General features: G+C 49.7%; 1 protein-coding gene across 1 annotated transcript in view; it reads right to left on the bottom strand.

The window, feature by feature from the left end:
* PEPD (peptidase D) overlaps window positions 1-26,044 on the bottom strand; it is a 123,766-nt gene that overhangs the window by 61,952 nt on the left and 35,770 nt on the right. The window contains exons 7-9 of the mRNA XM_053608297.1: window positions 25,083-25,127; window positions 11,935-12,010; window positions 10,266-10,312 (exon numbers count right to left, since the gene is read on the bottom strand). Of these exons, the coding sequence (XP_053464272.1) occupies window positions 10,266-10,312; window positions 11,935-12,010; window positions 25,083-25,127 (168 nt within the window). The remainder of the gene's footprint in view (window positions 1-10,265; window positions 10,313-11,934; window positions 12,011-25,082; window positions 25,128-26,044) is intronic.

Genomic DNA, 26,044 nt, shown 5'->3' with positions numbered 1-26,044 from the left:
TTGAGATTGCTGTCAGCTGTGGATGAGGCCCTCCATTTGGAACAATAAACAAACTGCAATTCATAAATAGCCCATCAAAAAAAAAAAAAAAAAAAAAACTGAAAATAAAGAAATAAGTGAAAATATACAAGGAAAATGTAACAAAAAGAAAACCTCCAGAGCAGTAACATCATCAGATAAAGTCAGATTCAAGACAAAAAGATGTGAAAGAGTAAAATAAATAATAAAGATGTAACAATCATCAACCTTTATGCCTCAAACAATTTACCATGAAAATGAATAAAACAAAACCTGTTAAGAACCCAAAGAAGAATTCACAAAACCACCTCTCTGAATCTTAGAGCAAATACCCGAAATGTAAGGGAGATGGAAGAGGACTGGAATAAGAGAATAAGCCTGGTAAATACACATCAAAGTATGTTCTCTAACAATAAAAACTAAACACTTCCTCATACTCCACAAAATGTTGACAAAAATATTTTTAAATAGGCCACAAAGAAAAATCTAAAAATTAAAAAACAAAAAAATTTCCACAGGCTGCATTCTCTAACTACGATGGAGACAAAACCAATAACTAAAAATAAAAACGTAAACAACAAAAATTTCAACACTTCGTGAACCGCTGTTTTATCTGGAAAAAAAAAACAGAAAAGCTCAACTACATCTACCCGGAAATGAAATGTACTGGTTCAGTTCTTGAGTTAGAAAAACAAATCAATCCAAACATTAACATTATGGCCAAGGGAGTATTTAAAAATAAATTAGCCCAAATCCATTTATTAAAAAAGAAAAAATAAAAATAAACCAATATTCAACTAAACAAAAGACGAATATTCAAAACAAGTTCAAGAAGAAAGAAAGGAATTTAATGATAAAACTGGAAATCAGTCTGGGTGCAGTGGCTCACACCTGTAATCCCAGCACTCTGGGAAGCTGAAGCAAGACGATTGCTTGAGCTTAGGAGTTTGAGAGCAGCCTGAGCAAGAGAGAGATCTCCTGTCTACTAAAAAATAGAAAAAACTAGCTGGCTGTAGTGGCAGGTGCCTGTTGTCTCAGCTACTTAGGAGGCTGAGGCAGGAGGATCACCTCAACCCCAGAATATGAGGTTGCTGTGAGTGAGGCTGATGCCAGGGCACTCTAGCCTTGGCGACAGAATGAGACTCCATCTCAATAAATGAAATAACAAAAGGAAACCAATGAGTTAAACAGTTGAATGAAAATAAGTGATTTCTGGAAAAGACTAAAATAAATCAGCCCAAATCCATTTGTTATAAAGAAGAAAAAATGAAATTGAGCTAATATTCAATTTCACAAGTTAAAAGATGAATGGATATTCAAAACAAGCTTCAGGAAGAAAGGAGAAAGGATTTAACAATAAAACTGGAAATCAATGAGTTAAACGTAGAACTCAAAAAATAAATTTAAGAACTAATTTTACGAAAAGACCAATAAAAACGATAAAAATTCTAGCAATGCCAATCCATGGAGAAATAACGCAACTACCTCATGTTAGGAATGAGAAAGGAAAGACGACTACAGCTATTCAGGGATATTTTTAAAAACTTAAGAGGATAAAACTGGTAACTTGGTTCTAATTTAAAATCCTTGATGAAAACAAACACTTTCCAGGAGAATATATCGTATTGATTTCTGAGAGTGATAAAGTCAGAATAAATAACCCCCTAGGAAAACCTGCTATGTTATCAAACAGCTTCTGACAGACACAAACGATTCCTTTATACCTTTAAGGAACAGTCAGGCCCTGTGTTTTCTAAATTGTTCCAAAAAACAGAAAAAAAAAAATATTCTAGTTCAATCTCCTATTTTGAGCCTGCACAAAATTCAAGTAAAAAAAAAAACCGGGCGGCGCCTGTGGCTCAATCGGTAAGGCGCTGGCCCCATATACCGAGGGTGACGGGTTCAAACCCAGCCCCGGCCAAACTGCAACCAAAAAATAGCCGGGCGTTGTGGCGGGCACCTGTAATCCCAGCTGCGCGGGAGGCTGAGGCAGGAGAATCACTTAAGCCCAGGAGTTGGAGGTTGCTGTGAGCTGTGTGAGGCCATGGCACTCTACCGAGGGCCATAAAGTGAGACTCTGTCTCAACAAGAAAAAAAAAACAAAAACCCACAAAACAAACATGATCCTTAGTAGACGTCAGACCTCTTCCATCTCTCCAGCATTCTGCACACACTGGCACACCTCATCTTATCGCAGACTGCCTTTTTTTATACCTGCTTGATAGATATAAAAAGGAAAAAAAGATCCGATTTATTTTTATTGTTTCAGGTTAATTTCAGGATACAAAGAACTAGTTTACAATGTTTGCATTTGTTAGGTAGAGTCCCTCTTACAATTGTGTCCTGCCCCCAAGAGGTGTTCCATACACCCTAACGCTGTGCCCATTAAGAGGGAGTGAATTCATCCTCCCCCACCTTGAATTGATTTTTTCCTTACCTGGGTGTATATTACAAGATCCTCTACTGGCTTCCTAATAGTATCGAATACACTGAATTCTCGTTCCTCCAATCTTCTGATACTTTGCTAAGAAGAATGGATTTTACCTCCATTCAGGTTAATACCAAAGATGTAATTTGCATTTTTTTAGTGGCTGAATAGTATTCCACGGTATACACACCCCACAGCTTATTAATCCATTCCTGGGTTGGTGGGCATTTAGGTTGTTTCCACATTTTGGTGATTGTAAACTGAGCCGTGATAAACAATCTAGTGCAAATGTCCTTATGATATGATTATTTTTCTTCTGGGTAGATGCCTAGTAATGGGGTTGCAGGATCAAATGGGAGGTCTAGTTTGAGTTCTTTGAGGATTCTCCATGCTTCCTTCCCCAAATAGCTGTATTAGTTTGCAGTTGCACCAGCAGTGTAAAAATGTTCCCTTCTCTCCACGTCCACACCAGCATCTGCAGCTTGGAGACTTTGTGATGTGGGCCACTCTCTCTGGGGTTAGGGGATCTCTCAGGACGGTTTTTTGAATTCCTCTGATGATCAGGGACAATGAGCATTTTTTCAAATGTTAGCTATTTGTCTGTCTTCCTCAGAGAAGGTTCTGTACGTATCTCTTGCCCAGTGGTAGCTGGGATTGTTAGTGCTTTCTTTTTTGTTTGTTAATTTGAGCTCTCTGTAGATTCTAGTTATTAACCCCTTGTTAGAAGCAAGTTATATTGGCACCTTTTTCCCAACAGCATGGATGACATTTTTTAGACATAAAGCTGCTACCCTAAGAGACTACAGCATAGCATAAGATAACTTCACATGTACTGGGAAGCCACAGCATTTGTGTAACTCGCTTTCCTGTAGTAATCTAGAACAACGCGAGTCGTGTCTCCACGATATGCCTGTGTATTAATTCATCCGTCCTCCTATTATTATCCCTTTTTTCCAGATCATGAAATTAAGGAGTAGTGTTATCAATTGGCCCAAGGTCACACAGCTGGTAACAGCAGTCTCTGGAGACCGCGCTCTATGATACTATGTGGCCTGTTTGAGCTTATGAAAGTAGTTATCTACCACAACAAAGTAGGGTGTGCCAGGAAGGCGCTGGCTCCACACTGGGAAGTCGGGTCATAAAATCCATCCGAGACACACCCAGTGTTGGTTTCTAACACCATTCTCCCATAAGAGGCACCAGGGCTCCTTGGAGAAACGGCTGCTTCCAGCTGTGTAGCAGAGACAGGAGATGAGCCTGGAGCATCTCACGGTGCCTGACAGGAGGCACTCAAAACGTCAGACGATGGGAGCCACACAAAAGCTCTCAATGCCCCAAGTTGGAATGAGTTGAGCAACAAAAATAAATAATGCAATGCTCGGCTCGGCGCCCGTAGCACAGTGGTTATGGCGCTGGCCACATGCACCGAGGCTGGCAGGTCTGAACCCGGCCTGGGCCAGCTAAGCAACAATGACAACCGCAACCAAAAAATAGCTGGGCATCATGGCGGGCGCCCGTAGTCCCAGCTTCTTGGGAGGCTGAGATAAGAGAATCACTTAAGCCCAAGAGTTTGAGGTTGCCATGAGCTGTGACGTCACGGCACTCTACCAAGGGTAACATACTGAGAATGTCTCAAAAAAAAAAAATAATGCAATACTCGAGCATAATCTAAAGTATAAAATAAATATCCAGGAATCTGCACAGATAGAGGTAAAACACAAATGGATGAACAAATACATAAGGGAAGGATAAGAGACAAATGAGCACGGGAGGATTACTAATAATGGACGTAGAGACCTCCATCAAGGAGCTGGAGCCTTGCCGCCCGCTCATTCAGGTGGGCTGTGTACAGGGACCTGCTTCCCAAGAGCACAGTATGGAAAAACCGGGCAGTAACGCTACAGGGGAGAAACGTGACAGGCGGTGAAGGAGTCAGGTCAACAGTGATCAATGGTGATAAGCCGTGTGGACAGTCCGTACGCCTGATACCATGCGAAGACCATGGCATGTCTGTGATCTTTCTCCCAATCACCCAGAGCCCCAGCCTACCCCTGAGAAAAACTGAAATTGAAAGACAGTCTTCAAATTACCTAACTGGCATGCCTCAAAACTAACAAGGTCATCAAAGACAAGGGAAGTTTGAGAGACTGTCACGGTGCAGAGGAGCCTGAGGAACACTGGTCATGTGGCTCCCAGATGGGATCCTGGGAGAGGTGCGGATGTTCCCGAAAAGCCAGGGCAAGTGGAATAAGGAATAAACTGCGGACTTCAGATTAACGACCACGTATTGGTATTATTCATGAGTTGGGACAAATGTTCCCTAATGTTAACAACAGGGAAAACAGGGGCAAGGTATATGGGAACTGTCTGATATTCTTGTAACCTTTCTGTAATCGCAAACTATTCTAAAACTAAAACTGTGTTAACTGCTTAAAACAACACAGATGCGGCCAAGGGAGATGCTGAAAAAGCCGCTTACAAAATTTGACATCCTTTCCTGATAAAATCTCCTGGTAAGTCAGGAAGAAAACACCACATTCTCAAAGCCGTGATAAATACTTATCTAAAATCAAGTCACTATCAGCTTTGATGGTGAAACACGAGAGGGGATCTCAACACTGCCTGTGGCACCATGGTTCCTTAACATGATTCTGGAGGGGGAATTCCCCCAGCATTTGAAAAGACAAGGCCTATTTGTTGGCTTTGCCCCCAAAAGCTCTAATCAGGCCTGCAATGAGCAGGCTACATACTTGCAGAAAGACTGTCCCCCTGGTTCTCTGTCCAGTTTTCTGGCTGGACACCAAGTTAATCTGTGCCCTGTGTGTGCCCATTCTCAGTCACTCCTAGAGGCGGAATGAACTAGCCCTGCCCTAAGCCCGACAGTCCCCTCCACCCTCAAGCAGCCCCAGGCTCTGCCAAATCTCATGGACAGAGGGGTGGGAGGCCCCGGGACCTGCCCTGCCAGTCTGGGTAGCTCAGAAAGCAGCAGAGCCTGCTCTGGACTCTGACAAATGCCCCATGGCATATTCAGCCAGCGTGTAGGACCCAGGGAGCTTAGACACAGGTGAGGGTCCCCTGACCCCTCTTTTGGGAGGCTGCAGCCTATCTCCAATAGCCAAGAAGTGCTGACAGCTCTGAGCCTTCTCCACACACAGACCCATGGGCTCAGGGGGATGTGCCCCAGCTCTCAGTCCTCAATGCAGCCAGTGGAGAGGTGTGTCCACTGTGGCACTGCAGCACATGGCCTTTGGACAGTGACCAGGCCCACAAAGAAAGGCCTGGGGATTCATGTTTGCTTGGACCTAAACCTGGTCCCAAGGGCCCCAGACAAAACTCTAGCTCCCTTCTGAGGGTTGGAAAAACGAGGGTAACCTCCTGCTGCCCTGAGACCGGGTCAGGTCAGCAAACCGTGCATCTCCAGAATTTGTGGGAAGGACGCAGACAGGGACCTCCTGGGACCTCTGCATGACCCACACAGGGACCCCAGCCATGTCTGACCAGGCACCCGGCACGGAAACCGCTACCCGAGACCCAGGGCAGGAAGGGACAGCATCCAGGGCAGGACGCGGACATGAGGGTGCCCATCTGACAAGGCTCAGTGGCCCAGGGAGCTAGAAATGCAGCCCCTACAGATGTGACAGAGCCTGGGCAGCAGGCCACAGCAAGGCGAGGCCAGGGGCAGCGCCCGGAGGAGCAGCCTGGCTGCTGCCAGCCCTGCTCCCGGGGGCCCTGAGCACCCGCTACTGGGCTGTGCGTTGCCACATGTCTGTCTGTGTTGCATGCATGTGTGGTCAGAGTGTGAGTGTCTGTGGCATGAGAATGTCATATAAGTGTGTAGTGTGAGTGCGTGTGTGGTATGCGTGTGAACGTGTGTGTGGTATGGGTATCTGTGTGGCGTGAGTGTACGCATGGCATTAGGAATGAGTGTGGCGGGGTGTGGGGGAGCAGACTCTTGGCCGTGGCTCCTCTCCCGTCCCCACGGGCACACTGCACACATAGCACCGGGGCTCCCGCGTCCACCCAGAGGGCAGGAATGGCAAGGGGCCAGCCAGTGCACAGCCGCACAGCCAGGCAAGTCCTCCCTGAACAGAGGGCTGGGAGTCAGTGGGAGGCCACTACTGCAGGCTGTCACTTATTACACCAGAGCCCAGAAAAGCCCAGTCCTCGGGGACTAGGTCTCCTGATGGGGTCACACACGTGTGGGACAAGGATCTCAGCTAGGGGAGGATGACACACCGTCCCCCCACACCTCACGGAACCTCTGCCTTTTAAATGGCTCTCGCCTCCCATGTAAGCTGCCACGAAAGGCCCCCAAATGCCCCACTCACAGTGTGGACTGAAAACGCAATTTCAATTAGGGTCCCGGGCTGTCAAAAACATCAAGTTATTAATCTCCTTGTGGTAAATGTGAACTGGGACCTGCTTACACAGCCAATTGAGCGTGCTCTAAATTAGTGTTTGCAGGTAATTGATTCACCTGCCAGCCCCATGCCAGCCAGCTACAAGCTGGTAACGCCACGAACATTAAATAATATGAGGCGGCAAAATGGACCGCCTGATTGGGCCCGCCGTCAGATGCTGTTAAAGCCCAATTTACCCAAATGTTAATGTCTTATTGGTTTAACACAATTTACTACACCTCAGTCGCAGAAAATGATTTTCATGTCCTCTGAAACCTCGCTCCCAGGCACAGCACCAAGAGGTGTCTTTGTGAATGCCATCAGCTCACTTTCTTTTTTTTTTAACATGCTCCCAAGATTTTATAACAAATCTTTGAGAAAACAAACAAACAAAAAAAAGATGAGGCTTAGCACAAGGCCTCTCCCCTGGCCAGCATCTCTTGAGTCTGAGCACAGCTGTCCTGGGGAGTGGTGTGCCCCCCTCCAAGAGAATCAGCCCTGCCTCCCACCTCCACCTCCGCCCCCAGGGCTCCCTGCCCTCCCTGTGTGAGGCTAGGCTGTCTGTGCTCCCAGCAGAAGGACCAGCAGGTTTGAGGGATGTCCCCCTTGCTCACAGGGCACTATCAGAAAAACAGAAAAGCAGCCCGCTCCTTTAACCCAGTGAGTCAGCCTGGCCAACCCCTCCCCCGCCAGACCTTCCGAGGCAGCAGTCTAGCCTGTGTTCAAAGGACCACACCCCAGCGACAACCACCACCTGCTTTAGAAGAGATTTCTATTCCCCAACTAGTTAAGAAAAGAATTCTAAAGTTCCTGGTAGCACAGAAGACAGCAGAAAAATAGCTCTGGACCTTTTCTTCTCTCTTCCGCCCATCTATGGAACCAACCCACACACTTCCTGACACCAGCTGTGGGTCAGATTCTGTGCTGATAAATGAGATGTGGCCTGAAGATGACACTTTCAGACTCCCGAGGACGCGAGCCACAAAACTACATCACCCAGTCATCTGGGAAGTGACAGTGACACGTGCCCACAGGGAGGGAGCTGGGGGCAGAAAGAAGACTCAGCCCACCTCAAGGCTCCAGACGCCCCAGGAGGCTTCAATCATCTTCCTCACATCTGGCCAGGGACATCCCAATACATGACAGCCTCCCCACATCCATCTTCCCACCACCTTTGGCGAGGGTGACCCCTCTAATGCCACCTGTCCTTCAGGAACAGGCTCTCATTCTTGTCATCCCAGTCCCCGCCCGACATCCAGTCCCCGCCCGACAGCCTCCCCACACTCTCAGCTCTTGGGGATCCACAGAGCAGATGGCTTGCTGAATACAGGCCCCGAGGCAGGCATCTCCCATGGGTGGGCGCGGGCCAGCTGAGAGGGGGCGCAGCACACAGGGGGTGTACAACAGAGAGCCTGCGGGCATGCAAGCTGACTCGATACCCTTCGGCACCAAGTGTCAGCAGCTGGGCCAACCCAGGGCACTCGGGTCAGGGGGAGGCTGAGTAGTCTGCGGTCAGTCAAGTCTTCCCAGAGCTCAGCGCGAGGAGAGACTTTCCATCAACAGCCAAGTCCAAAGTGTGGGCTTTGCTAGAATCTCGACTTGAACAAATCGAATGTAGTAAGACAGTTTTGGACCCATACGGGCTAGAGATTGATAATAGTACGGAATTATTATTTGGTTAGATGGGATACTGGCATGGTGGTTACATAAAGGAAAAAAATATTCTTGTCACCTGAGATACCGAAGAATTTACAAGTGAGATGACATGGTGTCTGGGACTCGGTATCAAAATACTCTAGTAAACAAAACTAAACCAGAAACCTGATGAGGACTTCAGAGTTCATCACACTATTCTATTATTTTGAATATTTGAAATTTCTCATTAAAAGGAAAAAAAAAAAGACCTCTATTATGTAGAGGAGCAGGAGAGCTGGGGGAGGATCCCAGGATCCCTGGCCCACACAGCCCTGTCCACAGGCCAGGCAGGGTCGGACCCTAGGATGTGGTGGAGGGGTCCCCAGGAACCACCTTCAGAGCTAGACTCCCCACAGCACAGGGTACAGCCAGCGTGTAGTGGACACCAGGGGTCCATGCTGGGATAAGCTATTCTTGCTCCAGTTTCTTGGTTATTTTTATTTGAGGCATCAGCTATGGGTCGTTATGATCCAACTCAATTGGGAGGTTTCTGGTACAGGGCCGATCTCAGGGACCCACTGTCCAGCCCATGCCCTGGGGTGGTCCTGCAGCACCCTTCCTAACCCAGATCAGGGGTGGGGCCGGGGATCCTGAGAATACCAGACCAGGTGCCACACACTGACAGCAGACCTCACAAACGCAGACACCCAACAGCTCTGCAGGCCCTTCCCATCTTCCTCAGCATGACAGAGCCGGACACCACTGCACCCAGGACAAGGCCACTTTAACCTCTTTCTTCCTGCCCGGTGTAAGAAGAGAGCCTCATGTATGCTCACGTCCAGAACTCCTTTCAGTGTGATTGTTTAAAAAAGACGCCTATGTCCACCCCACAGTAATGGAGGATGGAAACATGACTGCTGACCAGAACTGGCCTGTTGTGACCAGTGCTGACAAAGCAGGCGGGCCAGGGGCCCGGGAGGGCCATGTGGAACCAGCACGCTCCCAGAGCCAGTGCCCTGCACAGAGCAGGTCCCAGGGTGCAGTTGGCCCTGCCACGTGGGGAGGAAGCCAGGGAGGAAAGGGAAGCTGAGGGGAGAGAGGGGAGTAGGGCACCCTGTTCATGGCCCCACCCCAGAGCATCTAGGTGGTACCATTGACCCAGGACATGGGTGAGAAGGAAGCCACCACAGCTCTGAGTCACACATTGGGCAGCCGTGTGCTGACCCTGGGTCCCCAATGAGCTAAGCTGACCAGGCCACACCCATCCCATCTGGGCAGCCCCGGGAAGCTCCCCAGTAGCACGGCTCACTGCAGGCCTAATTGGAGCCGAAGGCCGATGGAGCTCTCCAGAGCACTTTATGAGCCGTTTAACCATCCTTCGACCCCACAGTCCAAGCACAGAAGGTATAATGGCTATGTTTACACATAAAAATGGCAAGCTGTTTTACTAGCGGCCTTCAGAGTCACAAGAGCGGCTATTTGGTAAAGTCTCCTGCAAATTACAGAAACAGAGTCCAAGAGTGGAATGATGGGACACTAAACCACCCAGAAAAGTCATCAAAGGTCATTACCATCAATCACTCTGCTATCAGCCAATGAGGTGGCCCCAGTCAGACGAAAAATAATCTCTGCTCAAGATCCCAGGGCCCTGCTCGGAAGCCCCACCCGATGCCTGTAGCTGCAGCCTCCTCTGTTACTTGCTCGAGGAACATAAATTATTGTTTTCTTGGTTTTTTTTTCTCTCTCAACATTTTAATCTTTACCCAGAGAATCAGGTGGCTTACCTTTCCAGCTCATATTCTTTCATTCCCACTTTTACAGCCTTCATTACCTAGAGGATGGATATTAAGCAAAGACATTTGTATTAAGCAGATAAGTAACAGCCTTATAAATAATGTATAGCAGATTTTCAAAAGAGCCTCTTCTTTAAAGAAAAAAATTAGAATGATACGTGCCCTACAAAAATGTGACAAATTAGAACTTGCTTTTTTTTTTTTCACTCTGTCACCCTGGGTAGAGCACTGTGGCGTCATAGCTCACAGCAACCTCAGTTTCTTGGACTCAAGCAATTCAACTGCCTCAGCCTCCTGAGTAGCTGGGACGACAGGTGCCCACCACAAAGCCTGGCTAATGTTTCTATTTTTAGTAGAGACAGGGTCTTGATCTTGCTCAGGGTGGTCTCGAAGTCCTGACTTTCTAAAGCTCCAAATCCACAGGGGTTATTTAAACCACTCTAGGGCTCTTGCACGGGTGACACATAAACACCAAGCATCCAGTGACAGCTCAGAGGCAGGGGAAGCCTGAGGGCAGGGACATTCAACCGAGATGTGTTTGGTAAATACCTGATGCTACACAAGCTATGGCCACGATCACGTAAAGGTTTCCTTTGTCTCACTTTCATAAAACACAGAGAAGATTAACTCCTACAAGAGGTCACACTGCCCATCAGTCGCCCCTGGTGTGTGTCCTAACGCAAAGCTGTGGCCATCCATGAGCAGGCAATGGGCCACCCCGCCTCCCTGCATGTCTTTCAAGACAGGCTCATCCTTCCTTAGTCTTGTTCCTCCAGTAAAGTGGGAAGGCTTGAAAAAGAATTACGTGAAGATGTTCTCCGAAAATGGATGGCGGCAACTGGCGTCCCTGAATCACAGTTCAGGACAAAAGAATCTTTACAAAGAGCTGGGAGCTCTGGAAATTGTCAGGAAGGAGAGCCCCACCCTCCTGGAAGTCAGGACCATTATTGTGGGAGAATTGCCTGAAGATTTAGCGTTCACCGCCCCCAGGGATGGTGGTGCCTTAATTAAGGTGAGAAACCAAGGCAGAGCATCTCCTGTCCCTGCCCTGTGCCCACTGGGGAACAGAAAAGAGGACTGCTGGGCGAGATGGCTCACACCTGTAATCCTACCACTTGGGGAGGCCAAGACGGGTGGGTCACTAGAGCTCAGGATTCGAGACCAGCCTGAGCAAGAGCCAGACCCCATCTCTACTAAAATCAGAAAAATTAGGGCGGCGCCTGTGGCTCAGTGAGTAGGGCACCGGCCCCATATGCTGAGGGTGGCAGGTTCAAACCCAGCCCCGGCCAAACTGCAACAAAAAATAGCCGGGCATTGTGGTGGGCGCCTATAGTCCCAGCTGCTTGGGAGACTGAGGCAAGAGAATAGCGTAAGCCCAAGAGTTAGAGGTTGCTGTGAGCCGTGTGATGCCACGGCACTCTACCCGAGGGTGGTACAGTGAGACTCTGTCTCTACAAAAAAAAAAGAAAAGAAAAATTAGTGGGGTTCATGGTGGGCTCCTGTAGTCCCACTTACTCAGGAGGCTGAGGCAAGAGGATTGCTTGAGCCCAGGAGTTTGAGGTTGCTGTGAGCTACAATGAAGCCACAGCACTGTACCCAGGGTGACAGAATCCACAAAGCAAGGCTGCTTGTCCACCCACAGAGCCAGCAGCCCACTCACCTCCCGGTGGGCCTCACTGGAGATTCTGTTGGTGTAGCGCAAAACCTCCAGTTCCATGTCTGTCTTAAACACTCGGCTTCAGAGAGAAAAACAAAGAGCAAGTTAGTGACCTCCAGAAGGGCCTGGCTGGAGCCATCTGGGGAGACCTCAGGACTGGCCACACCCTGCCCAGCCCAGGAAGGGGCACCAGGTAAGGCCTGCAAGGGCCAGAGTGGGGCCAGCAAGGCCTAGCAGTGATGTATTCTCCCCAGCCAGGGGTCAGGGGCGCCACGGTACTGCAGGCCTGCACGCCCTTACGCCAGTCACCACAGGCAGGCTGTTTTCTAGTGACAAGACCTAAAAGCTGCTATGGGTGGTAGAAGCAGCCCAACCTCTGTGGCCAGCACAGCCTACCTCCCGGAGCCTCAGTTTCCCCATCCGTGGAAGGGGGGTCATATCGACACGGTAAGGCTGTTGGACCTTAATGCCACCTCCCAGGGCTCTGCTCTGTTGGCTGAAGAGGCCTCTTCTGTCCTCCCTGTCCCCACCCACCTGGTCACAGAGCAGCCCAGGAACACTAGTGACTCGGAATAACGAGTGACTCAGACCCCTGCCTGAGACAGGACTGGGTGGAGGGGGGACCCCAGCCACCTCCAGGGACACATGTGCAGGCACAAACGTGGGGGCAGCCGGGTTGTGTGGGGAGGCAGGATTGTAGGAGCAGGTATATGTGGGGCGGGGGGCCTCAGCCAGGAGACTTGCTGTCCCCCCAGACTGGCTGTGCCTCCCGCAGCTGGACCCAGGGAAAACAAATGTTAATGCACTCAAACTTGGTTAGGTCTTTGGTCCTTGCGATCAGTACTACCCCAGGTACAACTCACAGAGAAGAGCTAAATAAATACTAGTTTTCTATGTCCACCCACTTCAAATAACTCACTCCAGCCCCATGGGCACTGAAATGGCCCCTGTGGGTCATTAAGAGCACAGGCCCAGGACACAGACCCTGGGCTCCAACCCCAGCTCCACCCCTCCAAGCTCCGCAGCTGAGAGCCTGTGTGTTTTGGTTCCCTCATCTGAATTTCTACTGATTTCTTTCTAGGCTGCTATTCAGCACGTCCTGGGCTTTCTTTTAATTATACTTTTGCATCAACTCTACTTTCTCATGCCATTGAGTCACCTCATGAAGAGAATGATCTCTTCATTGGTTCTCCCCTTCTGTTGGAGTACATCCTTAAATACTTTTCCTGTTCCTGAGCTTTTGAGTGTCTCGAAAGGATTTATTTTCCCTTTCTATTTAATCAGTAGTGTTTCTGTGTATAGAGTTCTCTTTTTTTTTTTTTTTGAGACAGAGTCTCAAGCTGTCACCCTGGGTAGAGTGCTCTGGCGTCACAGCTCACAACAACCTCAAACTCTTGGGCTCAAGCGATTCTCTTGCCTTATCCTTCCAAGTAGCTGGAACTACAGGTGCCCGCCACAATGCCCCGGCTATTTTCCTATTGCAGTTGTCATTGCTGTTTAGCTGGCCCCAGCTTGGCTTGAACCCGCCAGCCTCGGTGCATGTGGCTGGCGCCTTAACCACTGTGCTACAGGCGCTAAGCCCAAGGAATAGATTCATTCTTATGGAGCAAATCAATAAGAAGCTTAAAACTCTTAGTGATAGGGTGAAGAAGGTATGTTTCTTCTCTCAGTAACAGAAAGGAAATGCAAATAAAAACTCCAGGAAAAATAAGTTTTAAAAAATGTATAGAAGTTATCAGTACATAAGAGGCTGGCCTTTCCATACAGATGTCCTGGAATCTCAAATTATCAGAACAATTAATTTATTTGTGTCTTTTGTCTCTCATTTTGACAATAAAAATCCTTAAGACTTAAAAAAAAAAAGTATATAAGAAACTCACATTTTTAGGGTGGCGCCTGTGGCTCAGTGAGTAGGGCGCCGGCCCCATATACCGAGGGTAAAAGGGTTCAAACCCGGCCTCGGCCAAACTGCAACCAAAAAATAGCCGGGCGTTGTGGTGGGCGCCTGTAGTCCCAGCTGCTCGGGAGGCTGAGGCAAGAGAATCGCTTAAGCCCCAAAGCTGGAGGTTGCTGTGAGCTGTGTGACATCATGGCACTCTACTGAGGTAAAGTGAGACTCTGTCTCTACGAAAAAAAAAAAAAAAACTCACATTTTTTCGTATGGTACCAAAGTAACACCGTGCAGATTACTTTCTAGTCCAACAGGGAAAATCTAACCCAGTGGTCAACCTTAGGATCAGTAGTGCTAGTCAACTACACATCCTTTGTGTGTTAATAGAGGACAATCACAAATACACATCAGCTCAAATGTATGAGGCTGGATAAATTAAGTTCACGAACTCATCCTAAAAAGAATCCTACACACCTCGTTGCTGAGTATCACTGTGGTCACCGTCCAAGTGCTCCCCTCGGGAAGCTGTGTACTGACACCAGCACCTAGTCCACACTTTAAAGCAATTTTTCTAGGATGAGTTGGTGAACTTAATTGTCAGGTCTTCATGAGACAACAGCTCTGATGGCCATTCCACAAACAGTTCCCGGAGCGCTTTGAAACAGAGTCCACTGTACCTAACGGGTGCCCCTCTTCTCCCCAACTTGATTTCCAGTGACCATTATAGCTCTTTGTGCACACGTGTGCCCAGCCATTACCTCCCAATTATTAGTAAGAATACATGGTGTTTGTTTATACTTCGCTTAGGATAACAGTCTCCAATTCCATCCACGTTCTACAAAAGACGTTATTTTGGTGCGACTAAGCGGCACTCCATGGTACACCACGGTGTATACTCTCTGTGCATACCACATTTTCTTTTCTTTCTTTTTTTTTTTTTTTTTTGTACAGACAGAGTCTCACTGTACCGCCCTCGGTAGAGTGCCATGACATCACACGGCTCACAGCAACCTCCAGCTCTTGGGCTTACGCGATTCTCTTGCCTCAGCCTCCCGAGCAGCTGGGACTACAGGCACCCGCCACAACACCCGGCTATTTTTTGGTTGCAGTTTGGCAGAGGCCCAGTTTGAACCCACTACCCTTGGTATATGGGGCCGGCGCCTTACTGACTGAGCCACAGGCGCCGCCTCATACCACATTTTCTTTACCCACTCATGAAATGATGAGCACTTGGGTTGATGCCACATCTTTTTTATTTTTATACATTTTAAACTTCCCCTCCGCCTTCAAAAACACTAAGATTCACCACTGACACAAACAGTTATGAATGTTACGAATCCTGACAAGGAAAAGGCAACAGAAGTCGGGAGGTGAGGGCAGGGGGCTGGGGTAAGAGGCAGAAAGGGCAGGGCCTGGCCCACAGAGCGGGACGACATGAGAGTTCACGGGCGGAAGAGGATGAGGAAGAGGAGGCAGTGTGAGGAGATGGCGCCTGCAACCGAGCAGAGAGTTAGAAACAACCTTACGAGTAAAAGAGTGGGGGGCAGGGGCTGGAGAAGACCTGGCAAGGGTCGGCAGTTTACTCTCATCTAGCCTTCCAGTATAGAGTCTGTGCTGGTGGAGTTCTTTCTCTTTAGGGTGGAGGGAAGCAGAGTCTCATGTCACCATGGGCAGAGTGCTGTGGCATCACAGCTCACAGCAATCTCTAACTCCTGGGCTCAAGGGATCCTCCTGCCTTAGCTTCCCAAGTGTCTGGGACTACATGCGCCCGCCACAACACCCAGCTAGCTTTTCTATTTTAGTAGCGACGAGGTCTCACTCTTGGTCAGGCTGATCTCAAACTCCTGAGTGCAAGCCATCCACCTGCCTTAGCCTCCCAGAGTGCTATGGTTATGGCGTGAGCCACCGTGCCCAGCCTGGTGGCTTTCTTAAGCATGTGCACATATTGCTTTGATGATACTTTATAAAAGCTTAAACGAGGGGCCTCCGTGATGGCAAAAACCATCCATTCCTTTCACATCACGATTAAGTGCCAGCTGGATGCGCGGGGACGGAGTGGAGTGAAATGGCACATCCTTCCCTCCTGGAGCCCGAAGACTGAGGAGAGGAGTGTTGTACAAGCAAGCACATGATCACAATTAGGGAGGAGGGCTGCGGGGAGGCCTGTCTGCAGTGCCGAGACCTGGAGAGGGCAGAGGGACATGGAGCAGCCCCAGTTGACTCCCTCTGCTGAAGGCCTCGCAAAGGCGGAGAGCTCCCCAGGGATCCCCTCAGCAGCCAGCCATGTTCCCTTTACTGACAAGGACCCTCCCGCACCAAGTCTCCAAGGGACCACCTCTCCTCTACAAAGAGAGCACACAAAAGCCCCCTCAAGATCAGCAAAGCCAGAGTGTCTACAATAGCAGGTCAGCGCCCACCTCTCCATCCAGGGGGCACCTCCCACCACCTTCTCTCCCTCCTCCTCAGCCTGCCCAGACAGCTCAATGGAGCTGGCCTGAGTAGAGAGGCTTGGCCACTGCCCACCTCCATCAGGAGTTTGAGGTTGCTATGAGCTATGATGCCATGCCCTTGGGGACCTCACAGGAGCAGCCCGAGTGAACCAGCCAGCTGATGACTCATAGTCTCCAAGACGCCACACAGCTGGAACAGCCAGCCATTTGTCACTGGGAAATGAGGATGGCTTCTTGCAGCAGAGGACACCTTCCCAAGACTGTAAAAGCTTCTGGGGAAGGTGGAAAAAACAAACTCACAAGCCCAGTGAGACTTGTTCAAAAGAACATCTTTCCTTTCTCAAGGAGGCTGAGCCTGAAGCTGATAGCACCGTAGTTTACCATTGGAAAGGGGCCTCAGATTCCTCAGGGCAAGCCTCAAGCAGTCCCACCCGGGGCCACAACGCTAGCTGCTGTTCCCTACAGGATGGGGGACCAGCCTCATGTGGTCCTGAGCCAGCAGCTCAGGTCCTGAGGCCCAAACACACTCTCACTTGTGTGAAGCTTCCCACAGCCACTCTCAATGGCGCCAGCGTTGGAACCCGTATTGATGGAACAGGCCTGGGGCTGAATGCAGGGTGGACCTCGGAGTGACAGCACAGGTAGGCACCAGGCCAGACTGTGCCCAAGCCCACACCTCTGACCGCTCCACCTCCCCTGGGCAGCAGCATCCCTCTGCCTCTCTTTGCAGCTTCAAGGCCTGATCCTTCCCTCCAGCTACTACTTTGCCACCACATTAGACTCAGGGCCAGAGCCCACCCATCCACATGGGGAAGTCACAGAGCTAGATGGACAGCCCAGCAGGCTCCTGTCACCTGCCTTACCAGCCCCCCCCGCAAGGCCCCCTCTCCTGCCACGCACAGCAGGGGAGAATATAGGATGGCTCCTCTCCATGTCTCCATTTTTTCTTTCTTTCTTTTTTTTTTTGAGATAGTCTCACTTTGTGTCCTGGGTAGAGTGCCATGGTGTCACAGCTCACAGCAATCTCAAACTCTTAGGCTCAAGCAATTCTCTTGCCTCTGCCTCCCAAGTAGCTGGGAGTACAGGCACCCACCATAGTGCCCGGCTAGTTTTTCTATTTTTAGTTGAGATGGGATCTTGCTCTTGCTCAGGCTGGTCTTGAACTCTTGAGCGCAACCAATTCACCTGCCTTGGCCTCCCAGAGTGCTGGCATTACAGGCGTGAGCGACTGCGCCCAGCCTAACCTCCCCATCTTCCCAAGATCATTACTCCCACCCCACACGGCTCCTTGTCACAGATGAATGAACTCATCTCCCACGTTGTGGAGAACACAGAAGCCAGCAGATGGGCCCCCTCTCACTCTCCCCTCCTCCGCCCATTCATCTGATTTCCCTCCCTCTCCCTCTGCTTACAAAGAGGCTGTCCTGTCCCTCACCTTCCACCCACCTGCCCCTCCTACTAGCACCTCCATGGCCACTGAAACAGGCTCCTCTCTAGAGGAAAATCCTCCCAGCACTCCTTGTTTTGGGTGAGGAGAACACATTTTATTTTCATGTATTTTTATTTATTTTTTTCCAAAGTCTCACTCTGTGCCCTGGGCCATGGTGTCACAGCTCACAGCAACCTCAAACTCTTGGGCTCCAGTGATCCTCCTGCCTCAGCCTCCCAAGTAGCTGGGACTATAGGCACCTGCCACGACACCCAGCAACAACTTCTCCATCTTCTCACCTCCCTGCTCCTTCCCTTCTCGCTCTGCCTCCCTCACACTGCCGGCCCTCCCTCCCTCCCCCCCTTGGCTTTCCCATCTGCACCTACCTGCAGGTTGTAGGAGCCTGGAGCTCAGCATGTGAGGACTCCCACCATACCCCGGTCTCAACAGGGCCCCGCCACCCTGATCCTGCCCCTGCAGAAAGCTGGGCATCACCCTCGACACTGGCCTCTCACCTACCACTCCCCACAGCCAACTGTGGCCAGGGGCTGCCATCCCCCTCCATGCTGGCTCAGACCCTCCATTTCTCTCTATCCAGCCCTACCAGCCTCTGGGCCCCCAGCAACCGAGGTCTTTAGAAAATGCAAACCTCACTGGGCTCCCCCATATTTAAAGCCTTGCAGCAGCTTCAGGTGTCCTCAGGATGCAGTTAAAATGCGGCAGCATGACTCCTGTGTCTGCCACGCCCCCCCACGCTCTCCCAGCCTCCTTCCTCCCGTGCCCAGAACTCACTCCTGCCTCCGCTCCTGCCGCCTGGAACACGCCTCTCCATCTCCACCCCACCCCTCCCCTGCCGCCTGGAACACGCCTCTCAATCTCCAACCCACCCCTCCCCTGCTGCCTGGAACACGCCTCTCCATCTCCACCCCACCCCTCCCCCGTCTGTGTTCACTGGGCGGTTTACATGAATCCTCAGAAAACTCCAACACTTGTGGTTTCTTTCTTTTTTTTTTTTTTTTGAGACAGAGTCTCACTCTATCACACTGAGTAGAGTGCTGTGGCATCCTCACAGCTCACAGCAACCTTAAACTCTTGAGCTCAAGTGATCATCTTGCCTCAGCCTCCCAAGTAGCTGGGACTACGGGTGCCAGACGCTATGCCCAGCTAGTTTTTTTTTTTTAGTAGAGATAGGGTCTCGCTCTTACTCAGCCTGATCTCGCACTCCTGAGCTCAAGCAATTCACCTGCCTCAGTTCCCAGAGTGCCAGGATTATAGGCTTGAGTCACTGTGCCTGGCCCACTTATAGTTAAGTCTTTTCCCAAAAGACTGTAGCTTTGGAGGACAGGTCCCAGGCCCAAAACAGTGACCAGCTCACACAGGAACCACACCTGTCAGTGCTACCTACTCACTGTGCTGAAACCAGAAAATCCCTGTCTCTAATGAGGGAGCTGATGGCCCCAAGGGTCCCCAGCAGGGCAGCTGGGGTGCTGCTAAGCCTGCTGTGCTGGGCAGTGCAAGGGCACAGCCTCCCCAGGCCTCCGTGTCCCAAACTCCCACTGCCCTGTCCCCAGTCACACAGGTAAGAAGAGGTGGCCCAGGGCTTGAGCCCTTACTCTGCCTCCCCCTGCAGCTCCAGCCTTGTCCTCTGAAGACGAGAAGGAAGCACCTGTAATCTGCCTCTTCTGATCAGAGGCCGCCAGCATCTTAGCTACGGGGCCCAGAGTCCTGCTTTCTTTTCTAATTTTACTTTGGACAAACTGGGCCTCTAGCTAGTCTACTCGGGACATATTTTTTCAGTAGTATTAAAAATTAAAAAAAAAAAAGAAAGAAAGAAATAGAAGCAGGACAAGACGAAGGCCACTCCCTGATAAAAGCAGCCTGGCTGGGCTTTGGCCTGGCCTGGTCCAGCATAACCCAAGCTCAGGGATCCTCAAACTGCGGCCCGCGGGCCACATGAGGCGGTGTGGTTATATTTGTTCCCGTTTTTTTTACTTCAAAATAAGATATGTGCAGTGTGCATAGGAATTTGTTCATAGTTATTTTTTTAAACTATAGTCCGGCCCTCCAACGGTCTGAGGCACAGTGAACTGGCCCCCTTTTTAAAAAGTTTGAGGACCCCTGTAAGCTTATAAGGATCTGCTGTGTGCCGGCTTAGTTACCCACCATGGGCACAGTGGGCCTGAAGCCCTGCCCAGGCAGCGGGCAGCCTGGTCCAGCTACCTCCAAGACATGAGCACAGAGACTTTGTCACATACGAAGTTTGGGCAGAAGGCAGCTCGGGCCAGGAAAAGGATGGACATTGCAGGTACGGCCTCACACAGGGTCCCCGGCTCATGGCCACACCGTGAGCACCCCTAAACCCAGGGGCTGCTCAAACTGGCAGCAAGACAATGATCCCTGCCTCACCTGGGGCCCAGTCACCTGCAACAAGCCTGAAATGACAAAAACTAGGCCAGGCAGAGATTTACTTGTGCCATTTTTTCTTCCCCCTTAAAAATATTCACAGGTCACAAACCTGCCTATGGGCATTAAACTCAAGATGAAGACATCAATTAACAAAGTAGTCTAAATGCTCCCCTGATTAAAATAGTACCAAGACAGGCTGAAGTATTTCCAAAATTGGTCTCTAAGCATCAAAGAGACACTGTGTTGAACAAAACCCATCGGAAGGGTCAGGAATTCCATTTCTCCTGGAGGTGGATATGCAGGGAATGGTGATGTGGGAGCCAGGAGGACCGAAACTCAAGTTCCACAGGCCTCCCAAAGCCATCCCCTTCTCTACTCCGTGACCCAGTGAAGCAAGGGATAAAGTCCCACAACATGAGGGACAGAAAGCAGACAGCCGGTTGGAAGGCTATAAATTCGGGACAATGAGTAAGTCTTCTCGCCAGCACGGTGGCTCACACCTGTAATCTAGCACTCTGGTAGGCCGAGGCAGATGGATCACCTGAGCTCAAGACCAGCCTGAGCAAAAGTGAGACCTCATCTCTACTAAATATAGAAAAACCTCTAGTCTGGTGTTGTGGCGGGCACCAGTAGTCCCAGCTACTCAGAAGGGTGAGACGAGGGGACAGCTTGAGACCAAGAGTTTGAGGTTGCTGTGAGCTATGACGCCAAGGCGCTCTACCCAGGGTGACAGAGTGAGACTGTCTCAGTAAGAAAGAAAAAAGAAAAACTAGTCTTCTCAAAGAAAAGAGGGTCAGATGGGCACAGTGGCTCACACCTGAAATCCTAACACTCTGGGAGGCTGAGGCTAGTGGATCACTTGAGCTCAGGAGTTCAAGACCAGCCTGACCAGGACCCTATATCTCTACTAAAAAAATAGGAAAACCTAGCTACCCTGTGCTACGTTGGGCACCTGTAGTCCTGTCTACTCAGGAGGCCGAGGCAAGAGGATCCCTTGAGCTCAGGAGTTTGAGGTTGCTGTGAGCTATAATGTCACAGCACTCTAGCGAAGGCAACAGAGTGAGATTCTGTCTCAAAAAACAAAAATAAAAAAACCCAGAGTCATGAAGAAAATGATGGTTTAGCTCAGCCATGAGCTGAGAGTGCCTGAAACTAACCTGCCGAGGCCAGGAGGCCTGGAGGGAGGCCCAGCTCCCCGCCAGCCCAGGGCTGAGCAGCGCCCTTCCCCCATCTGGTATTTCTGTGCCCATCATCTCCTGCTGTCTGTCCTGCCGTGACTCGCGTTCTTATTCTCCCTCCCCCTTTGGCTTCCTTGCCAACGTGGGGTTAAACACCTACTCATTAGGAGCCGAGGATGAGCCGCCTACTAGAACATTTCTCACACACACGGAGAATGTAGGCCATCATCTACGCACCTTTTCTAATTCGGGACATGCTACCCAGGATGTGGGATCCTGGGGTACTTCTGCCTACAACCCATCCATGGCTCCCCATCCCCTGTGCTCACAGAAAGGCACGGGGAGCAGAAATAGATCTGTTACCCATACAGCCTGATGAATGCAGGCAAGACACTTCCACTCCGTGTAATTAACAGTTCTAAAACCGGCGGATGAGTCAATTTAACACAGTCTCACTCAAAAACTCGAGAAGGTACACGGCAATTGCTGACATGCTTGCTTGCTCTCCTGGTGACGTTTCCAGAGGTACTTAGCTGAAACCCCAGGCGCTGAGCTCTCAGACTGTACGAGAACATCTTTTATTTCCTACCCTCCCTTCAGATCAATTTAATCATCTGCAAAACAGTAAAGGAGAACCACAGCCTAAATTATGGAAGTAAGACGCCTGCTCTTTTTAAGTCTCAACTTTTGACCTTCGCATTCCAACTGCACTACCCAGCGCAAGAAAAGAAATTATCCGTTATGATCTCATGTTTGTGGGGAAGAGTGTGATTATAGAGGAATTTACAGGAAATCAAAAAGGCACTGCTTGAGAGAATGGAAAACAATAAAACAGTCACAGAAAGGAAATGAATGACACCCAAACAGAAATGAGAAAGCGAGCTCCTCTGCACCCGGAGAGGCTGCTGGACGACTCCCAAGCAGACAGCGGGTGCCAGGAAGCGTGTGCCTGCTGGGGGAAGCTTCGCTGCACACCGTGGTCCCCCACGCTGCTCCACCTTGGCCTTAGCACAAGGTCCACTGCTAAGGGCCCAAGTGTCCCTATGCATCTAATGGGCCAAGCCTGACCTGAGAGAAAGGCTGACACTTAAACAGGTCCCACCCTCAAGGGTGGGGGTGAGGGGAGTGTGTGTGTGTCCAGCACAGGATCCTGGAACCAACAGCCTGGGATCAACTGGCTTTTTGGGGGGAAAGTCACTCAGGTCCCTGTGCCTCAGTTTCCTCATCTGCAGCATGGGGATAACTAGGACACGTACCTAACATAAATGAAACACCTCTTTAAGGTGACGCTAGGTAAGTGCTTAGCACAGTGTGTTGAACACAGGGGTTCTCAGCAGTGACAATCAGTACTAAAATGTGCCAGCACCTGACTTACCCTCTCAGTCAAACCTTGAGCCACCCTCTAACTCTGCAGGTGAGGGACCTGAGGCTGGGCGAATCTCCACACCCATACCACGAGTTAGAGACGTGTTACTACATCTCCACTTCACAGATCAAGAAGCCAAACTCTGTGGCTCACACCTGCGATCCCTGCACTCTGGGAGGCTGAGGCAGGAAGATCTCTTGAGCTCAAGAGTTTGAGGTTGTTGTGAGCTACAATGATGCCACTGCACTCTACCCGGCGCACCAGAGTGAGCGTCTGCCTTGGGGAGGGAGGGGCGGGTGTTAACTGAAACTCAGAAAAGTGACTTTGTGCGGTGAGGGCAAGCTGAGGTTACAACCTGGGTGTCCCTGAGTTGATGTTTTCTGTTACCCCCAGGCAGCTTCCTGCCCCAGGGCCCCATAAAGAGAGGGTGGTGAAAGCATTCAGGACACGGGGCCCAAGCACACGTCACTGAGTCATAATTTAACACCACAGAAAGGGACCTGCCCTCCCCCTCCCCCCGTTCCACCTAGAATCCTCCCGTTGGTACCTCGGGGAGGGCAGTGATCATGACTACAGAGGATCCACTGAGAGTGGCTGGGACCCAGGCTATTAAAACATACCCCTGAGGCAGGAGGGACAACGTGACATTTCTAAAATAATTCTGCTGCCGTCAAATGCCAAATAAATCCTTTCTGCTGCTCCCTTTAATAAAGCTGGGAGGCATTCTCATGAACACAGACTCTACCTCAAAACCTTGGAAATGTCACTAGAATTGAAGTGTGCCTGTTGCAAAGTGACAAGCTAATGACTCAGGGCTCAGGAGATGTCGGAGTGTATGACCCAGATGTGGTCCCCAAAGCACCCACGTTGTAGTGACCACCAGGGAAGATCACATGTAAGGCGACATACGCAGCCCTGGGCCCTCTCTGCATCCCTGGAATTTATTCTTCTGCCAGCTGGGATGGGAACTTGCAGACATACTGCCTCAACCTCCTCAGGTGTTGTGGCCATGAGGGTACTGGGCTGATGCTGCTGACGGAGCTAGGAGGGCCCACCGGGCCTCCGACTCTCCCGAGTGGCAGTGCCAACACCTACTGGCAACCCTCAGATCCCCACCTCTGCCCTCCCTCTCTCCCAGAGGCACCTGCTTCAGCTCCAACACCCCCAAACAAGTACCAGATCTGTCCTGGCATCTGCCCATCTTTGTGACATACCACCCTCTGTGCAGGACAAAAACCCAGAGTTACCTTCAGCTCCACCCCCAGCTCAACCATCAGCCAGCTCCTCCCAGAAGCCTTCCTCTCAACTGCTGCTCTCCCTCAGCTCTGTCACACCACCACCCTCCACTCCACCTGGACCCTGCCACAGTCTAACAGGCCACCTGTTCCCATTCTTGCCCTGCAGCAGAGTCACACATCTGTGGCCAAAACGATTTTTAAAAACGCAAACCTGATCCTACCATTCTGTTGCTTAAATCCATCAAGATTTCTTATGTTTCCCATTTCTCTCAAGTCAAAACTCACCAACACCTGCCCAGCCACTGACTATTTCTCTGACCACCCAACCCCCAGACCCCACAGCCCTGGCTCTGCACCAGCCACAAAAAGCCATCAACCTTTCTCCTGTCTCTAAGAACAAGTGACCCCTCGGCGCCTACATTTCCTCCTGGGCACAGCATCCCCGAGCTCCACGTCAGGTGAGTTGGAGCTGCCAGCTAGTTGGAGAAATGTGATCACACGGACACAGAATGAAACATGAGAAGTGGCGTGATGATGTGGCAAAGGCCCTGCCTCGCTCTCATCTACAGTTGCGGTAAGAGCAGCCATCCAACAAAGAAAACACATTTTGCTGCATCAAAGGGCAACTCGGTGGCTTAGAAAGAAAACTCCGCAGCACATCTGAGTTGAAGGGCCACTTCCAGGGCCCACAGAGGCAACGTCCAACTGAAAAGGCTCGCCCTGCGGCCAGCAAACAGAAACCAGGTGTGCTGCAGGTGAGGGCTGCCGGAATCACCAACAAAAGAAAGAAGGTAACAGAAGAACATTATGTACAACAGGAAGCCACCTCTGTCAAGATACAAGTGTGACCTGAGGAGAACCAGGGGATCACGTGTGAATGAGGTTTACTTCTGCCCTTTCCACCTTCTTTCTGAGCCACAGTATGTTTGCCTTACTTACAGCAGGAGTTTTTAAAAGACCGAAAACAAAGGAAGTGAAGAGAGACATTCAATTGCTATTTAAGTGACTCATTCCCTTTGGAAAAAACCAGCCAGCCAGTCAACAACAACAAACAAATAAAACAATTAAGGCTAAAGGAAGATGTTCTGGAGACCTGCTTTCTGAGGGGCTGAGATGGGGTGAGCAAGAATAGCAGGGTCTCCTGTCCCCGTGAGCTGAGCACAACAGTCAAGGTGGCTACAGGTAATACTCACCACTCAACCATCTCTGGGTGAAGGGTGGTGTTGTTGACATTGAACCTACGGAGGAAAAATAAATTGAGCCCATTAGTTCAATGGTCTATCATGTAAAACATGGTATTCAAGACATACATACCACAATTGAGAGAGGGCCCCAAATTTTAATTTCCTGACTCCGTGACTGGCAGAAGGCCAGCTGCTATTTCCTGCAGCAGACCTGGCAGCCTGGGTCTCATGTCTTCCAAGTACAGTCAGTAGGAGAGCAAGCTTTTTGGCTGTAAAACACCATGCCCTACCTACGCTGACAGAGCACAGCCTCTTCTGTCAAGTATACTAAATACACATACCAGGAGTGCCAGAAGGAAAAGAGAGAGCGGAGCAAAAAGAATATTTGACAAGCAGAATAAATTCAAAGAGGTCCACACCCAGACCCATCACACCCAAACTGTCAAAAGACCAAAAGTATCAAGAAAGCAACAAGAAAAAAAAGCAATTCATCATATACAAGGGATCTCACTAAGATGAATGACAGATTTTTCATCAAAAAGTATAGAGGACAGAAGGCAATGGGTGACACATTCAAAGTGCTAAACATCAAATAAAAAATGTCAACTGAGAATTCTATACCTAGCAAAGTTATGCTTCAAAATTGAAGGAGAAGGTTACGTGGCTCATGCCTGTAATCTCAGAATTTTGGGATGCCTAGATAGGAGGATCACTCGAGCCTAGGAGTTTCAGGCTGCAGGGAGCTATGATTACACCACTGTACTCCAACCTAGGGGATAGATTAAGACCTTGTCTCAAAACAAAACTAAACTAACAATATACTTTAAATGGGTAAATTGTAAGGTATGTGAATTATATCCTAATAAAACTTTTCTTAAAAAGTTACTAAATTATGCATATAATGAATTTCATTGTACATAAATTCTAGTTCAATAAAGTCGATTTATAAAAATTGACAGAACAGGAAAGAA

Source organism: Nycticebus coucang, chromosome 10 (genome assembly GCF_027406575.1).
Source record: "Nycticebus coucang isolate mNycCou1 chromosome 10, mNycCou1.pri, whole genome shotgun sequence".
In the NCBI taxonomy this organism is placed as follows: domain Eukaryota; kingdom Metazoa; phylum Chordata; class Mammalia; order Primates; family Lorisidae; genus Nycticebus; species Nycticebus coucang.
The sequence above is the reverse complement of the archived record's forward strand: the minus strand, read 5'-3'. Positions and strand labels throughout refer to the sequence as shown.